This window comes from Bombina bombina, chromosome 1 (genome assembly GCF_027579735.1).
Source record: "Bombina bombina isolate aBomBom1 chromosome 1, aBomBom1.pri, whole genome shotgun sequence".
NCBI lineage: Eukaryota > Metazoa > Chordata > Amphibia > Anura > Bombinatoridae > Bombina > Bombina bombina.
Window position 1 is genome coordinate 610864800 of NC_069499.1, and position 16233 is coordinate 610881032.

The window sequence follows — 16233 nt, forward strand, 5'->3', positions numbered from 1 at the left end:
TATTATCTAATCTATTTGGAGATATCATGTAAGGACACACTGAGAGGGCACTGTTTCTGCTAGGAAATGAAGGGGTTAATTGACTTTATTGAGGCTGGCTTTGATAGTGGGACATGATTGGGCTACACGATTATTTGCCCTTATTTGTGATCGACATAGGATAAATCTTGTGTGGGGTATGTTTTAAACTAAATGCTCAACGGACATAGTTTTTATACTGCACATTTACTTTCTGTTTGAGAGGAGGATTAAGGGCAGCGTAACTCGCGTGCTTTTTCCCTATTTCGCAAATACATTTTTTACAGTCACATGACCACCCTCCGCTCTGCAGCTTCCTTTTCAGAGGTTTTGGAGAGCGCAGCGTCCTATGCAGCTAGATTTGATCCGGCTCACGATCGATTGAGAGTTGGCAGTGGACCAGCGAACAGAGTAAACCAGTCTTTTCTCTGACTTTTTAGTGGGAATCACCTTCTGGTCTCAGAAGTGGTAAGTCCACTGATTTATTTCTAGTTTATTACTTAGTTGACATATTTAAGCAATCTTTGTCTCCTTTATACATAGGGGATATATATATATATATATTTGCATACGAAGAGAGAAGCGCTCTACCAGGAACGAACAACAGCTCATCAGTTATTTCTTTGGCGATTTACCAACCGGAAGCAGCCTCTTAGACCAGTGTACTTTTCAGAGGAAAACTTTCCTGAAGTATATCAGTCTGATCCCGCCAAGTAAGTTCAGTCCAGCCCCGAAATACCAGGCAATTCTCCTCTGAATAAGGAATATGACAACCCCAGACGATCGTTTCGGCCTCCTATGGGCCTCGTCAGTGAGGTGCAGTCACATTCCTCTAAACACACTGGGCAAGGAGTCCACGTCTAGTTTCCCCCATCACCCATAGGGAGACTTTCCCAGGGTCATATTAATTTGCATACAAAGAGAGAAGCGCTCTACCAGGAACGAACAACAGCTCATCAGCTAGTTCTTTGGCGATTTACCACCCGGAAGCAGCCTCTTTAAAACTAGTTTGCTTTTCACAGAGGAAAACTTTCCTGAAGTATATCAGTCTGATCCCGCCAAGTAAGGTCAGTCCAGCCCCGAAATACCAGGCAATTCTCCTCTGAACAAGGAACATGACAACCCCAGACAATCATTTTGGCCTCCTATGGGCCTCGTCAGTGAGGTGCAGCCACATTCCTTTAAGCACACTATGCAAGGAGTCCACATCTGGTTTCCCCCATCACCCATAGGGAGACTTCCCCAGGGTCCTATTAATTTGCATACGAAGAGAAAAAGCGCTCTACCAGGAACGAACAACAGCTCATCAGCTAGCTCTTTGGCGATTTACCACCCGGAGGCAGCCTGCCAAGTAAGGGCTGGACTGACCTTACTTGGCAGGATCAGGCTGATATACTTCAGGAAAGTTTTCCTCTGTAAAAAGCACAATGGTCTAAAAGAGGCTGCTTATGGGGGTAAATCGCCATAGAACTAGCTGATGAGCTGTTCGTTCCTGGTAGAGCGCTTCTCTCATTATATATATATATATATATATATATATATATATATACACACATATACACACACAAAGATACCTTCTCAGATCCATCTGTGTCTCAATGTTGTCCGTGCTATGCCTCAGTTTTCACTTTTAAACGTCCCAAGCTTTAGCAGTTTAACATGCAGTGCCCTGCGGTTTATCTCAACCTGTTCCTGGGAGTGTGTATTTACCAGGCGATTTTGCTGCGCAACTGACTTCTGCAGTCTCTGCAGCTTTGAGTGCCTTACCTATTGCTGATAAGCGAAAAAGATACAAAGACAGTAGTTTGGATTCCGCCCAGACTGCCTTAGTCAGTCTATCAACTTTCTGAGGAAGATCACTCCTTTGTGGGTGAGATCTCTGACTCTGCTGTTGCTAGTTCAGCTAATTCAGAGGAGGTACATTTTAGATATAAGCTCAAACACCTCAGTTTTCTTTTGAAGGAGGTCCTGGCTACTTTGGAGGACTCTGAGTCTACAGTCTCAGTCTCCTAAAAAGGCTAACAAACTTAACAGAGTATTTGATGTTCCAGATTGCATGTTTGACATTATAGTTCAGGAATGGGAGAAGCCGGGTGTTCCAAAAGTAGAGGGCGCTATATCCACTTTAGCCAAGAGAACTATTCCTCTAGAGAATAGTTCATCTTTTAAGGACCATATGGATAGGAAACTGGAGGGTTACTTAAGAAAGATGTATCTACACCAGGGTCTTCAATGGCAACCTGTTGCTAGTATTGCAACAGTTGCTGAAGCGGCTTCTTATTAGTGCAACTCCTTGTCAGATTTGATTTTGGAGGAGACTACAATAGAGGAGATCCAGGACAGGATCAAGGCATTAAAGTTGGCCAATATCTTTATCTGTGATGCCAGCATGCAAATAGTTTGCTTGGGGGAAAAGATTTCTAGCTTTGCCGTTCTATCTCGTAGAGCCCTATAGTTAAAGGCTCGGTCTGCAGATGTGACGTCCAAGTCTAAGCTTCCGTCTCTACCCTTTAAGGGCAAGACCTTATTTGGTCCTGGTCTGGCTGAAATCATTTCCACAGTCACTGGTGGAAAGGGAGCCTTCCTGCCACAGGACAAGAAGGGTAGACTCAAGGGTCGCCAAAATTCTAATTTTCGTTCCTTTCGCAACTTCAAAGGACAGAAATCCGCCTCATCTTCTAAACCTGAGCAGGCCAAGACCTCATGGAGATCTAGCCAGCCTTGGAACAAGGATAAGCAATCCAAGAAGCATTCCGCTGAGTCTAAATCAGCATGAAGGGGCTGCCCCAGATCCAGTCTTGGATCAGGTGGGAGGCAGGCTCTCCTTTCAGCAGAATTCTTTTTTTGTTGTCCCAGATCCTTGGGCAGTGGAAGTAGTTTTTGAGGGAACAATATAAACAAATATGTGTCGGCACCTATGGTAACTGTAGGGTTAATGTCACTGATGTCAATGAAACTCCACTCCGAATTAGGCATAAATAATATAGAAGTTCAAAGAGGGCTAACTCCAACAACTCTGTAACCCTCCTCCACTCACCTTACCTCCAGCGGTCCGGTCCGGGTGATAAGTCTGCCGTTATCTATGAAAAGCCTGTCCTAAGGTAGAGACACTTTATTTTCTCACTTCAAGATTTCCATGGAGCAGTCCAGTAAACAAACCGTGTAGGGACCGATATAGGCTCCACTACCCTCTGTGGCTGATTCACTCAACGGCGTCTGTCGTCATCAAACGTCACCGGCTTCCGACCTCTAGTTGCCACGTGAGGTGAGTGGGAACGTGATAGCAGGAAACAACATCCGATATCCACCGTGCAAACCTCTGTTTCAGGAAAAAACAAATAATACAAAGAGTCAGGTGCACTCGTAGCCGGAGATGTAGATAAAGGAAATATTTATTATAGAATTCATAAAAACTTCTTTACGAAGATGATACTTGTACAATCAGGATCAAGTGGCAATGTGAGTTCCACTCCAAGGACTGTCTGCTGACGCGTTTCGGCTCAAGAGGCCGTAATCGTAGCTGCAGTCTAAGATTCCCATTGGCCTTTTATACCAATTGGGACTTACTGATAGGTTAAAAACATTCACCTTTTCTTTCTTGGAGTGGAGCTTTGAACACACCCTCTATTGCTAAAAATTAACAATGTAAAATATTCCCATTTAGAATTGCAACTTTGTTTAAGCAATAACTCACTTTTCAAGAATACGAAATTACAATCACATTAACAACTGGTTTGTGTGACAGAGAAGGTTTATAGAGATGTCTAACAATATGTTAAATTTAAATTTATAAAATGTTTTATCCGAAAACCTAATAAAGATGATTACACATTTTTCAATTGCAAATAAATTAAAACAACTCTAATCGGCTTAAATGCTTATAAGTGTTGTATATTTGTATAGCAACTCTTAGTCATTCTACCAACTATAATTATAAAGTGCATTTATTTGTCAGTATTGTAAAATTAATTACTTAATTACTATCAAAAAGGCTTGTTAGTATGAAGCCTATGAGAAACATTCTAAACATTTTAAGGAGGAGACAACTCTTTCATATGACTGGCTATTGTTTATAATTGGATACACATTATCAGGACCCTTACTCCCAAAAATTAATATGATCATATTCTGAGTTCAATCCATCTGGAACTCTTGTCCTGAGCCTGTGTATCCAATAAACCTCTCTCTTGGCTAGCAATTTGTCTCTATTTCCTCCTCTCTCTTTACATTTAACCATTTCAACTATAGTCCACTTTAAAGAATTGGCACTTCTGCAATGTATCTGTTTAAAATGCTGTACAAGCGGTTTGGTTAGTTTGCCAGCCTTTATATTTGTAACATGCTCCCTAATCTTTTCTCTGGTCTCCCTCGTGGTGAGTCCTGTATACTGAATTCCACAATCAATACTGGTAAGAAGGTATATCACATAACACGATCTACAGTTCAGACACGAGAAATGTTAGAATTTCTCCCCCCCCCCCCCCGTAACTGTGCTTGTAAAACCTTTTCCCTGTTGTAAGTATTCACACACTGTGCATTGCACATAGCTGCATTTATATGTGCCTTTAAAAGATGAGATTTCAGGGTGCTCTGACTTGAGCTGTGTAGGGGCTAGTATATTCCCAAGGCTTTTAAATGCATATCTACATCCCTTCGTCATTACATCAACCAATCCATCATCCGCCTTTAACATAGGGAAGTGTTTCCTGATAATATTACATACTTGATGATACTGTTTACTATATTCAGTTATGAAGGACACTCCTTCAAATATTTCCTTGACTTTCCTTTTTGATTTAAGGAATTCTTTTCCATCAATCGCTGCAATACTCATTCTGGAGGCTCTAAGATGGATTAAACTCAGAATATGATCTTATTAATTTTTGTGAGTAAGGGTCCTGATAATGTGTATCCAATTATAAACAATAGCCAGTCATATGAAAGAGTTGTCTCCTCCTTAAAATGTTTAGAATGTTTCTCATAGGCTTCATACTAACAAGCCTTTTTGATAGTAATTAATTTTACAATACTGACAAATAAATGCACTTTATAATTATAGTTGGTAGAATGACTAAGACTTGCTATACAAATATACAACACTTATAAGCATTTAAGCCACTTAAGAGTTGTTTTCATTTATTTGCAATTGAAAAATGTGTAAGCATCTTTATTAGGTATTCAGATATAAAAATTTAAAAATTACAATTTAACATATTGTTAGACATCTCTTATAAACCTTCTCTGTCATACAAACCAGTTGTTAATGTAATTGTAATTTCGTATTCTTGAAAAGTGAGTTATTGCTTAAACAAAGTTGCAATTCTAAATGTGAATATTTTACATTGTTAATTTTTAGCAATAGAGGGTGTGTTCAAAGCTCCACTCCAAGAAAGAAAAGGTGAATGTTTTAAACCTATCAATAAGTCCCAATTGGTATAAAATGCCAATGGGAATCTTAGACTGCAGCTACGATTACGGCCTCTAGAGCCGAAACGCGTCAGCAGACAGTCCTTGGAGTGGAACTCACACCACTCACATTGCTACTTGATCCTGATTGTACAAGTATCATCTTCGTAAAGAAGTTTTTATGAATTCTATAATAAATATTTCCTTTATCTACATCTCCGGCTACGAGTGCACCTGACTCTTTGTATTGTTTAGTGGAAGTAGTCTCCTAGGGATACAGGATATGATAAGATTCTAGGGGCTCTTTGGGCAGTGGTCAGATCTTAGGGAATTGTGGTGGCTTCGTACCTGGATGATATCTTGGTTCACTCGCCATCTTTTCATTTAGCAAGATCCCATATGGAATCTCTGTTGTCAATTCTTTGATCCCACGGTTGGAAGGTGAATCTGGAAAAGGAGCTCCTTGGTGCCAAACACCAGGGTATGTTTTTTGGGAACGGTCATAGACTATCTCCATGAAGATTTTTCTGACGGAAGTCAGAAAATCCAAACTTCTTGCTTCTTGTCTTTCCCTTCAGTCCTCTGTTCGTCCTTCAGTGGTTCTGTGAATGGAAGTAATTGGTCTCATGGTGGCTTCCATGGACATTATTCCATTTGCTCGTTTCCATCTGAGACAACTACATTTATGCATACTCAGACAATGGAACGGTGACCACTCGGACCTAAAGCACCAGGGAGGAACTTGGAGCTCATTAGTTATTAAGGAGGTGACTCCCATTCTCCAGTGGGCGGAGTCTCACAATTGTCCTCTTTCTGCCATCCACATCCCAGGGGTGGACACCTGTGAAGAGGATTTTCTTAGCAGGCAGACTTTTCACCCAGAGTCGGCACTCCATCTGGAAGTGTTCTCAAAGATAACTCTCAGGTGGGGAGTGCCAGAATTGTATCTGATGGCTTCTTGTCTAATCGCTAAACTTCCAAAATACGGATCAGGAACAAGGGATCCTCAAGCAGCTGTAGACAACGCCCTGGCAGTGCCATGGGACTTTGGTCCAATTTATCTATTCCCCTCTGTTTGCCCTTCTTCCTTGGGCAATAGCCCATATCAAATAGCAGCAGGCTTTGGCGATTCTTATCACTCCAGCGTGGCCTTGCAGAACTTCGTTTGCGGAACGTGGTGAAGATGTCATCCTTTCCCCCATGGAAATTGCCTCTGAGGAAGGACCTTCTACTTCAGGGTCCCTTCCTATATCCAAACCTAGATTCTCTGCAGCCGACTGCTTGGAGTTTGAACTCCTAGTTTTGTCTAGGCGTGGTATTTTTCAGAAAAGGTTATCGATACCATGCTTTAGGCTCGTAAGCCGGTAACTCGCAAGATTTACCATAAGGTGTGGTGTAAATACCTTTATTGGTGTGAATCTAGGGGTTTCTCTTGGAAGCGGGTGAGGGTTCCCCGTATTCTGTCCTTTCTTCAGGAGAGCCTGGAGGAGGGCTCGTCAGTCGTTACTCTGAAGGGTCAGTTTTTGCTCTATTGATTCTTTTGCATAAACGCCTGTCAGACTTAGCAGACGTTCAATCCTTTGTTCATGCCTTGGTTAGGATGAGACCTGCGTTTAAACCTGTAGTTAGTGCCTAACGTTGGAATTTTAATTTATCCATGATGACGTCACCAAAGCCTTCCCTCTAATATGGGCATTACCTGTTAGCAAGCAATAACCTATCCGATTTCGTCCTCTTGCATATCATTACGAGGAATCGTCCCTACTTCGCATGCACATAAAAAAAATTCCAAATCACGCATGCACATTTCTTATGGTTGTTGCCGAATTAACACTCACATAACTGAAAAACACGCTTGCGCATTGGACAGAACAATAGATCAAATAGGTTCTCCAGCCTTTCTACGCACAATAGAAGAACTATTAGGTTTCAGTGTGTTATCTAGAGCCCATAAATGTTTTGATGGTTACGATGCAGGGTTGAGGATCACCAACAAAATAATTAACTTATTAGAATACACCATAAGAAAAGTTAAAGTTAGAGTAATATAGCTTTTAGTCGCTGCATTTTGTTGGTGATTTACACTCAACATCGTATATTATGTAAATAGCTTTTGAAATTTTAATGATTTTTATTTCTCACTGTGATTTTTTTTTCTATTTGATTCTCTAAAATAATTATTTTATTTTAATAAATTAATATTCTGATCATTAAATTTATTTATGTTGAAAATTTGAATAAATGTATAAGTTTTTATGATAATTTAATAAAATTTTAAAAATCATACTAATTCCTGCTTTTTTAAATTTATTATATTATTATAGTTATTTATTATTATTTATTATATTAGTGTATCAGTACTAAAGGATCGCATGGTGATTGTTCACTAAAATTATCAACCAATCAGAATTTTTAACTACTTTGATGTAATACATATATATATATATATATATATATATATATATATATATATATATATATATATATATATATATATGCGTGAAAAATAGCGCAAAAATCATGCAGTGATCAAGTGCGCAGGCACGAAACATGTTTCCTAATGTTCCTGTTCACATTGTGATGTGATTAGTATTTTGTATTTTTTTTTTTTATCAACCGTGCTACGGTTATTCTGTTTTTAGCTTGGCAAAATAAACTGACATTTTTTATCTACTGCGGTCTGAAGGTGCCTATTTTTGAGCTATTTTTCACGCTTCTCTCCTATACAATTTAATGGTATTCAGCAAATACCTGTGAATAGCAGCATCTGCACCGTCCGTATTTACCCTCTCTCCATTGTGCCGCATAGAGGAAGGTCAAGGGTCATAACGGATCACGCCGACGACTACAGGTGAGAGGAGGATATTGGCGCTTTCACTAAGACTTTGTATCTATATATATATATATTAAAAAGCCTAATTATCGATATCATACTAATTACATATACTACTTATATGTTTGTATACTATTTAGTTGACAATCTAATATAGCTATATTATTTAAGATTGCTTGTTATTACTAGGGAGATTCTATAAGCGTTCACAACTTAATTGTCTAATCGCAGCACAATCTTCTGATGTAGGATCGATAGAGGGGGTCTTCTATATTCCAGCCAGTGTTTCAAGGAGTGACGTTTTTAGTGACGTTGCGCAATTTTGCGAATAGCTTAATAAAAGCGCCATATTCCAACCGTAGTTGTTAGCCCGGATTGGACAGGACATAAAGATACCCACGAAGTGGGTTTGGAAAGCAAAACTTAGATGAATGACAACGGCAATACGGTAAAGATCTCATTAGGAGATTGTATTGACAAAATGCTTAATAAGGGTAGTTAGTTGCAAGCTTAGTTAGTTTTTGCTTACAGTGTCCCTTTAATCTTATTCTTAGGGTCCATTTGAGCATATGCACTCTGTTGATATTAAATTGTTATCTTGGAAGGTTTTGTTTCTCCTCGCAGAGTTTGAGCTTTTGGCTCTGCAGTATGATTCCCCTTACCTTATTTTTCATGTGGATAAGGTGGTCCTTCGTAATAAATTGGGATTACTTCCTAAGGTAGGGTCAGACCGATCAATCAGGAAATTGTTGTTCCTTCATTTTGTCTTAATCCTTTTCAGAAGGAACGGTTGTTGCATAACCTGGATGTTGTGTGTGCTCTGAAATTCTATCTGCAGGCAACTAGAGATTTTCAGCAATCTTCTGCCCTTTTTGTTGTGTTCTCTGTTATGAGATAGCTGGACAACAGCCTCCTGAGAGAATTACGGGTTATTCCACTAGAGCTGTCTCTTCTTCCTGGGCCTTCAAAAATGAAGCTTCTGTGGAATAAATCTGCAAGGCGGCCACTTGATCTTCATTGCATACCTTTTTAAAATTGTAAATATTCAATACTTTTGCCTAAGCTGAGGCTTCTTTTGGGAGGAAAGTTCTTCAAGTGGTAGTGCCTTCTGTTTAGGTCTGCCTGTCTTGTTCTCCCTCCCTTCCATTCTGTGTCCTCTAGCTTGGGTATTGGTTCCCACTAGTAATTGAATGGATTTGAGAACTCTCCATGCCATTGGAAAGAAAACAAAAACAAAAATTATGCTTACCTGATCATTTTCTTTTCTTCTGACGGGAAGAGTCCACAGCTGCATTCATTACTTTTGGGAAACACAGAACCTGGCCACCAGGAGGAGGCAAAGACATCCCAGCCAAAGGCTTAAATACCTCCCCCCCCCACTTCCCTCATCCCCCAGTCATTCTGCCAAGCTAACAAGAAACAGTAGGAGAAATATCAGGGTGAAAAAGGTGCCAGAAGAACAAAAAATTACCACCACCTCATTGATAAAAACAAGGGCGGGAGCTGGGGACTCTTCCCGTCAGAAGAAAAGAAAATAATAAGGTAAGCATAATTTATGTTTTTCTTCTTCTTAAACAGGAAGAGATCACAGCTGAATTCATTATTTTTGGGAAAACAATACCAAAGCTAGAGGACACTGAATGCAAACAACGGGTGGGTACAAAAGGCGGCCCCTTTGAAAGGCACCACAGCCTGAAATTACCCAACACCCGATAAAAATATAGACGACACGGGTGAAAACTCGAAGCCCAGGTAACTGCCCATTAGTTACACCACCAGCAAAGCCGAACTAGAGATCACTCCCAGAGTCCGTCGAGTCCAAACAGCCTCTGAGGTGTCAGCCCCGAGGGTCAGGACACCCATGAAGGTACCCGGCTGAAAGACAAGGACCGCTATCTGCCCCCAAAAAGAACAGATTCCCAGGAAAAATCCAAATTATCATTCCACACGGCTCAACAAACAGAACAACCCAAGGTTGTCTTACGATAGTAGCGCCCAGGCAGACGAACTGCCTAGAAACACAAGGACCGAATAAAAAAAAAAAGATCCATACTCAGGGAAACACGTCCCAAAAAGGACTCGAGGGACACCTCAAATTCCTGATCCAGTCACATACCCTAAGGTACTCCAGAAAAACAAGAGTTCCCTGTTGCCTCGTATCAGATCGAAACCTGCAGGCTAGGCCAGTAGAAACAGTGGCAATAGGAAAGAGCTCTCCAAGAGAACACCAAACCGTCTAAACAGAAACTCTCAATGACAAGCTTCCAGGTAAGAAAGCTGACTCAACCATCGCAAAACCAAAACCACCAAAAGGTGTTTTAAGCCTGCTAGCACACATTCAAAGTGCAAATAGCTGTAGCTGGTTTCAAACTGCTAACCTTCCAAATGCTCACAGCCCTCCGATACCGGGCTCCAAGGAGCGTCCCCTCCCAGTACCAGACGCCAATAGAAAGGAGGACATAAAAAGTCCTCCCACCAAAGGGGAGGACCGACTCTAGAAGAAAACGGTCACCACTACATAGATAACTGATCCCCAAGCTTCCCTCCAGGGTAATGGTCCCAGCCCAAAGGCTAGTCAAAGCCCGAAGACAAGAGTCCCAGACCTCTGGAAGAGAAAGGAAGGGTCCACGAGGAACAAAGCCCCCGGGTAGACCTCTGACCACTACTACAAACGGCATGCTCCTGTGATTCAGGATAGGCATTGTGCACAGGTACGAGACCCCCTACACTGCTGTCTTCCCCCCCAAAAAAACACTTCCCAAGGGAAGAGGTCCCTCAGACCCCTCACTACATCGCATCTCCCTTTCCAGGATTCTGAAAACGCAAGGAGGGAAAAGACCCTTACAAGGCAGGAAAAACAAAGGACCCACAGGTCGCCATATAAAGCTGCTTTAGGCAAGGATATTTGTAGGACTTGCATTATGAAGAGTACAAAGCCATAGCTGGATTTGAACTCTTGACTTTCAGCTTTCAAGGAAACAGTTTACCACTAAGCCATCGTGGGACACAATCAGAAACTAAGGTAACTCCGAACCAGGAGAATCTAACCCCCGCTCTGGAAGAGAAGGGAACAAAAGCAACGGAAAACCACCCTACCATAGAGGTGAGACCCCTCGGCCAAATCGCCAATCCAGTTGAAAGACACCTGGAGTTTACAGGAACATTAAATGCACCAGAAGACCGGTAGGGACGCGTCAGAAAGACCTAGAGCCCAGAGCCCCGCTCCCCTCAGAGAGGCACACAGGACCACAAACACCTAAGGTGGGACCGAACCGTCCACACCCATTTAGGGAGGGACATGTACCTAGGCCAGGGTCCTCGAACACGGAAACAATCGAAAGATCTAACTTCCAGAGGAACCCTAAGCTGCCTCCTACGATTAGGAGCGCACCATCTAAAGTCCGTAGACTTAGCGATCTAGCAACAGCCACAAACCAAAGAGTCTGAAAGAGCTCCTTAACAGTTTATAACAGGGTAAAATCTGGAGCCTCGCAGCTCCCCACAGAAGGCAGGGAACCCCTGTACATCACCTCAGAGTAACGCAACTCTGAGCAGAGGAAGAAGGACATGCCCGCGCTTCCAGACCAGATAATCCACCCAAGGCGGGAAGGAAGGAGACTACGCCACCGTAAGAAAATGTTTAATAGGCTAAAGAGTCAGCATCCGTAAGAACTTCAAGTGAAGACGCAAATTGTTCACCACTCGGAACACCAGACCACATAGGTCACTCACATCTCCCATCTCCAAAAGGTATGGAAATATGGTTCAGAGTCCTCAGGGACCTGAAAGAACCATGATGACGTCTGCAAAAAAACAGATCCGTATCCCAGGCGAGTAGCCCGAAACAGCCGACCTTAGTTCGGTACTTACAACTCTCCAGTCAGAGGGGTTGTATTTAAACAGTAGGCCTCATACTTCGGTAGGATTCAAGCCCGGAGTCCATAGCAATAGGCCAAGTGACATTCAGAATCTGACAGGATTAAATCAGCATCACGAGGGTGACATGAACCCAGGTAACAGCCGAAAAGCGTCCGACCAGTACCTGCCTGGCATAAGGACACTCCAGAACTGCCCAAGGTCCAACAACATTTGACCCAAAGGATCGATAAATGAACTAGAAAACATAAATTCTATTATTCAAAATGTGCGCAACTTCCGAGGAAGTTCCCACGCGACCACAAAATCGCAAGTATCGGTTTCGGAGAATAATGTTCTCAAAAATTAAAATCTAACAGACATGAGTTTAATAAAATAAAAAAATTAAACACATCCATCCGGATCAAAATAAAATGAAGGCAGCACCCATCGGGTGAACGCCCAAGGTGAATGAGAATGCCAACGGGAGCAGCCGATCAAAAACCCCATTCACCCAAGCTCAGAACTGGAAACGAAACATAAAAAACGGAGACGTTAAGGAGATTGGCTTCATCCCCAAATGTCATATCCAATTTGCCATCCAGCATCTAAGGCCTCGGATCCCTCGGCCCACTCAGACTGGGATCCTCCAACATTGCCAAAACATGTCTTAAAAGAACATGAAGACGTGCCAGCCTACAACGGAAGGCAAACTCATCACTCGCCGGATCAACAAAAGACCCTGGCCCCGAGGTTTGGGCCCCATCACTTCCCCAGAAGGCCGAACTGAATCAGGCGATCCCACTCCCGATGGGCCCTGGTTAACAGAACACAGACAGTATCTTAGAAATATTTCACTTGGGAGATATAAATGAGTCAATGCCATAGAAATGGCCATGTGGAACCGTGCCGTAACCTCTGGAGGAAACAAGCCACCCTCCGGAGGAGTAAAGGTCATAGGGACACCTGCTTGCATAGATGACAAAGGGTGTGGGGCACGCGCCTCACGGGACATGGAAACCTCTGAGGCGGATGGCTCAACGCACTCTAAGCTCCCTGATTCGGGAGAAGAGAGTACTCTAGAACGGCAATCGGAACATAACTGATGGGCATTGATTACCCGGGTGATTTCATATTCATCATAAGACGCATTCTCCGTATCGGAGACATCCGTGTCTAACATATCAGAATCCTCCATAATTTTAGGATTACAAAAATGACAAAAACTGGCACCCTTTTTACACCCCCAATGGCTGGGGCACTCACCACCTCCTGTGAACCAGACCAGTCACAAGCCAGACTCTCTCTGTCACACACAGTCAGTATACGGAAGTGAAAAACAACGTAACCACACCCGTCATGAGGTGCACTGTGCCAGTCACCAAAAGGGCGAGAGATCGCGTCACTGAGATAAGGCCGTTATATTCCGAAAGGCTAGGTATTGCTACACATTAGCAGATAGAACCACATAACAAACATGATTAAAGTCCCCCCTGTTAAATAACCACCCCCAGGAGATATTAATCCATGATTCCTTATTATATACACTGGGACCCTACCTTGTTTCGTTACAATTACATTCACATATAAAAATAAAATGAAACGATCTTCCCAGAATCAACACAGTGGAACAGGAACACAGCCCTTCAAGTGTGACAGATAGTAGCCTCGCTTCTGACATGGACTTGAGTGAATAAAGTTAGGCAGCGAAACTCGTCAATGCTGATTACCAAGGAGCTGCTGTTATGAGTCGGGATGGGTTCTCAGGAAAACTCTCCCTGCATCTCCGGACTCTAACTTTCATACATGCTCTCACTCAGAGACTGATAGGATTACTTAAAACTCCAGTCCCATTGCGAAGAGTACTACCCTCCATAAGAGACTCTCTCAAACTTTTGACACTTCTCTGCCAACCTCCTGTGACGAAAGGCAAAGAATGACTGGGGGATGAGGGAAGTGGGGGAGGTATTAAAGCCTTTGGCTGGGGTGTCTTTACCTCCTCCAGGTGGCCAGGTTCTGTATTTCCCAAAAGTAATGAATGCAGCTGTGGACTCTTCCCGTTTAAGAAAATTTATGCTTACCTGATAAATTATTTTCTTTCCTGGCATGAAGAGTCCATGACCCGCCCTTATAATTTAATTTTAAAATGGCTTTTGTCTATTTTCAAACATCAGGCACCTCTATACCCTTGTGTCATCTTCTCATTCCATATACCTTTGGCTGAATTACTGGGGGTTTATGGGAAGTGGGAGTAATATGTAATAGCTCTGCTGGGGTGTTCTTTGCCTCCTCCTGGTGGCCATGAGTTGAATATCCACTAGTAATTGAATGGATTCATGGACTCTCCATGCCACAAAAGAAAAAAATTAGGTAAGCATAAATGTTGTTTTATAGTTAAAATCAGTGGTATATGTTGTGAATAGAAGCTTAAGTTAATATATCTGCTTAGTTTTAGCCACCTGTAGTGCAGGTCTACAATACAATTCTGATATTCCATTTGAAGATACAAATTTTCAGCCCATTCTAGTAAGGGAGAGAATTTCTACACAATGCAAGGCCTTACACCTGGCAGAAAAGCCACTTTATACATTGAGTGCTTTCTTTTCACACATACATAATTGTTGTTCTGTCTTAGCAATATTGTACAACACTTGTGTGATTGTTTATTTTACATTGTATTCTATATGAAATATATATCAATAAAAGCTTTAATCAGAAAAAAAAAATCTGACTACAGTATTTTTATCACGTCAGAACAAAAGCAAATATGATGCACTTACCAATAGAGATAATCAGATCTCTCCTCAAAACAAAGCCAACCAACCTTTGGGATTCCCTGGAAACCACCACAGGAAAACCACTGTAAGTTGTCTCACTTATAGCAGTCTCAATGTCCTCCACACTCATACTGTCCTGAGTGATAGCAGTCAGTGCTGGGTCATTGCGCCTTGGACGCATGACATCCATGGCTAATGTTTTATGGCTAAATTCCTCTTTAGCTTCCAGGAAGGGGTAGCCATTCAAGTGAATATGAGCATCATAAATACTCTCCCGACCAAGTGCATCGGCCACCCACTTGCTGGTCATTGTTGCAGCCATCAAAGGTACAATGTATTCTAGTCCTCCAGTCAATTCAAACATAATAACCACAAGGGAAACAGTCATACGTGTGGCCCCACCTGGAGAATCAAAAAGTAGATAGGAGATTAATAGCATAATGCCTAAGAAACCAAACTGTCAATGCCTGGTATAAATTTACAGAGTAAAAATTATGCAGACCTAAGTTCAGCTACTATTCTGTCTTTTCGTTACACTCCTTTCTAGAACAACCAATTTCATAGTTTCTTTCAAATTAACCATTCATCATCTTAAAGAAGACCCAATAACCTCTAGAACAATAAAGCAAAGGTTGATACTAACCCTAAGGATTAAGCAAGTGCATTTGGCAGTTTCGTTAGCTGCTGAATGCTGAAGAAGGCTTTTCAGAACCGGATTTCTTCTTGTTAAAGTGCAAAACACCAAGATCTGGATTTGCACAGATCTTAGTGTATTGCACTTACACAAGAAGAAATCTGGCTCAGAAAAGAGCCGATTGCCACTCTAACTCTTAACCCCATAAAAATGTCAATGCCATTAGGTCTCAGTGATTTTAAATTACATTACACAGCAAATAGATCACTACACTGGGCTGAGTCTTTAACCAATTATTCCCTGAAGACTGGTGCTCTTTTCTGTGTGATTAGGGCTTTTACATGAAATCTTCCCAAAAGGTTTCTCATAGTATGTGAAGCATCAATTGTAGTTTTACAATATTGGGTAGTGTTCTGTATTGGTAAGTGGTTTGTGTGATTCTGATGAGGAAAAGTGCTGGTGAGACGTTATTGGTTCTGACAATACTTAAGAAAATCCTAAAGGAATTCTATCACTTAAATAGTTTAAGAAATTATGCTTCACCTACAGCTGACCTAAATGCACTAAGAATGATGAAGCCACAACAGTGTGAATACTCTAAGATTGCATGCATCCTGGATTAAAAACTTGAGGGTGAGATTTCAAAACTATAAAATGGGCTCAATAAAATGTGCAAATAGGGTGATATTTTCTCTCACTGGACAGTTTCT

General features: G+C 41.7%; 1 protein-coding gene across 2 annotated transcripts in view; it reads right to left on the reverse strand.

The window, feature by feature from the left end:
• Positions 1-16233, reverse strand: part of CLCN5 (chloride voltage-gated channel 5) — a 526001-nt gene that overhangs the window by 25758 nt on the left and 484010 nt on the right. For both annotated transcript variants that reach the window (XM_053698989.1, XM_053698988.1), the window contains one exon: positions 14893-15291. In XM_053698989.1, coding sequence (XP_053554964.1) covers positions 14893-15291 — 399 coding nt within the window. The remainder of the gene's footprint in view (positions 1-14892; positions 15292-16233) is intronic.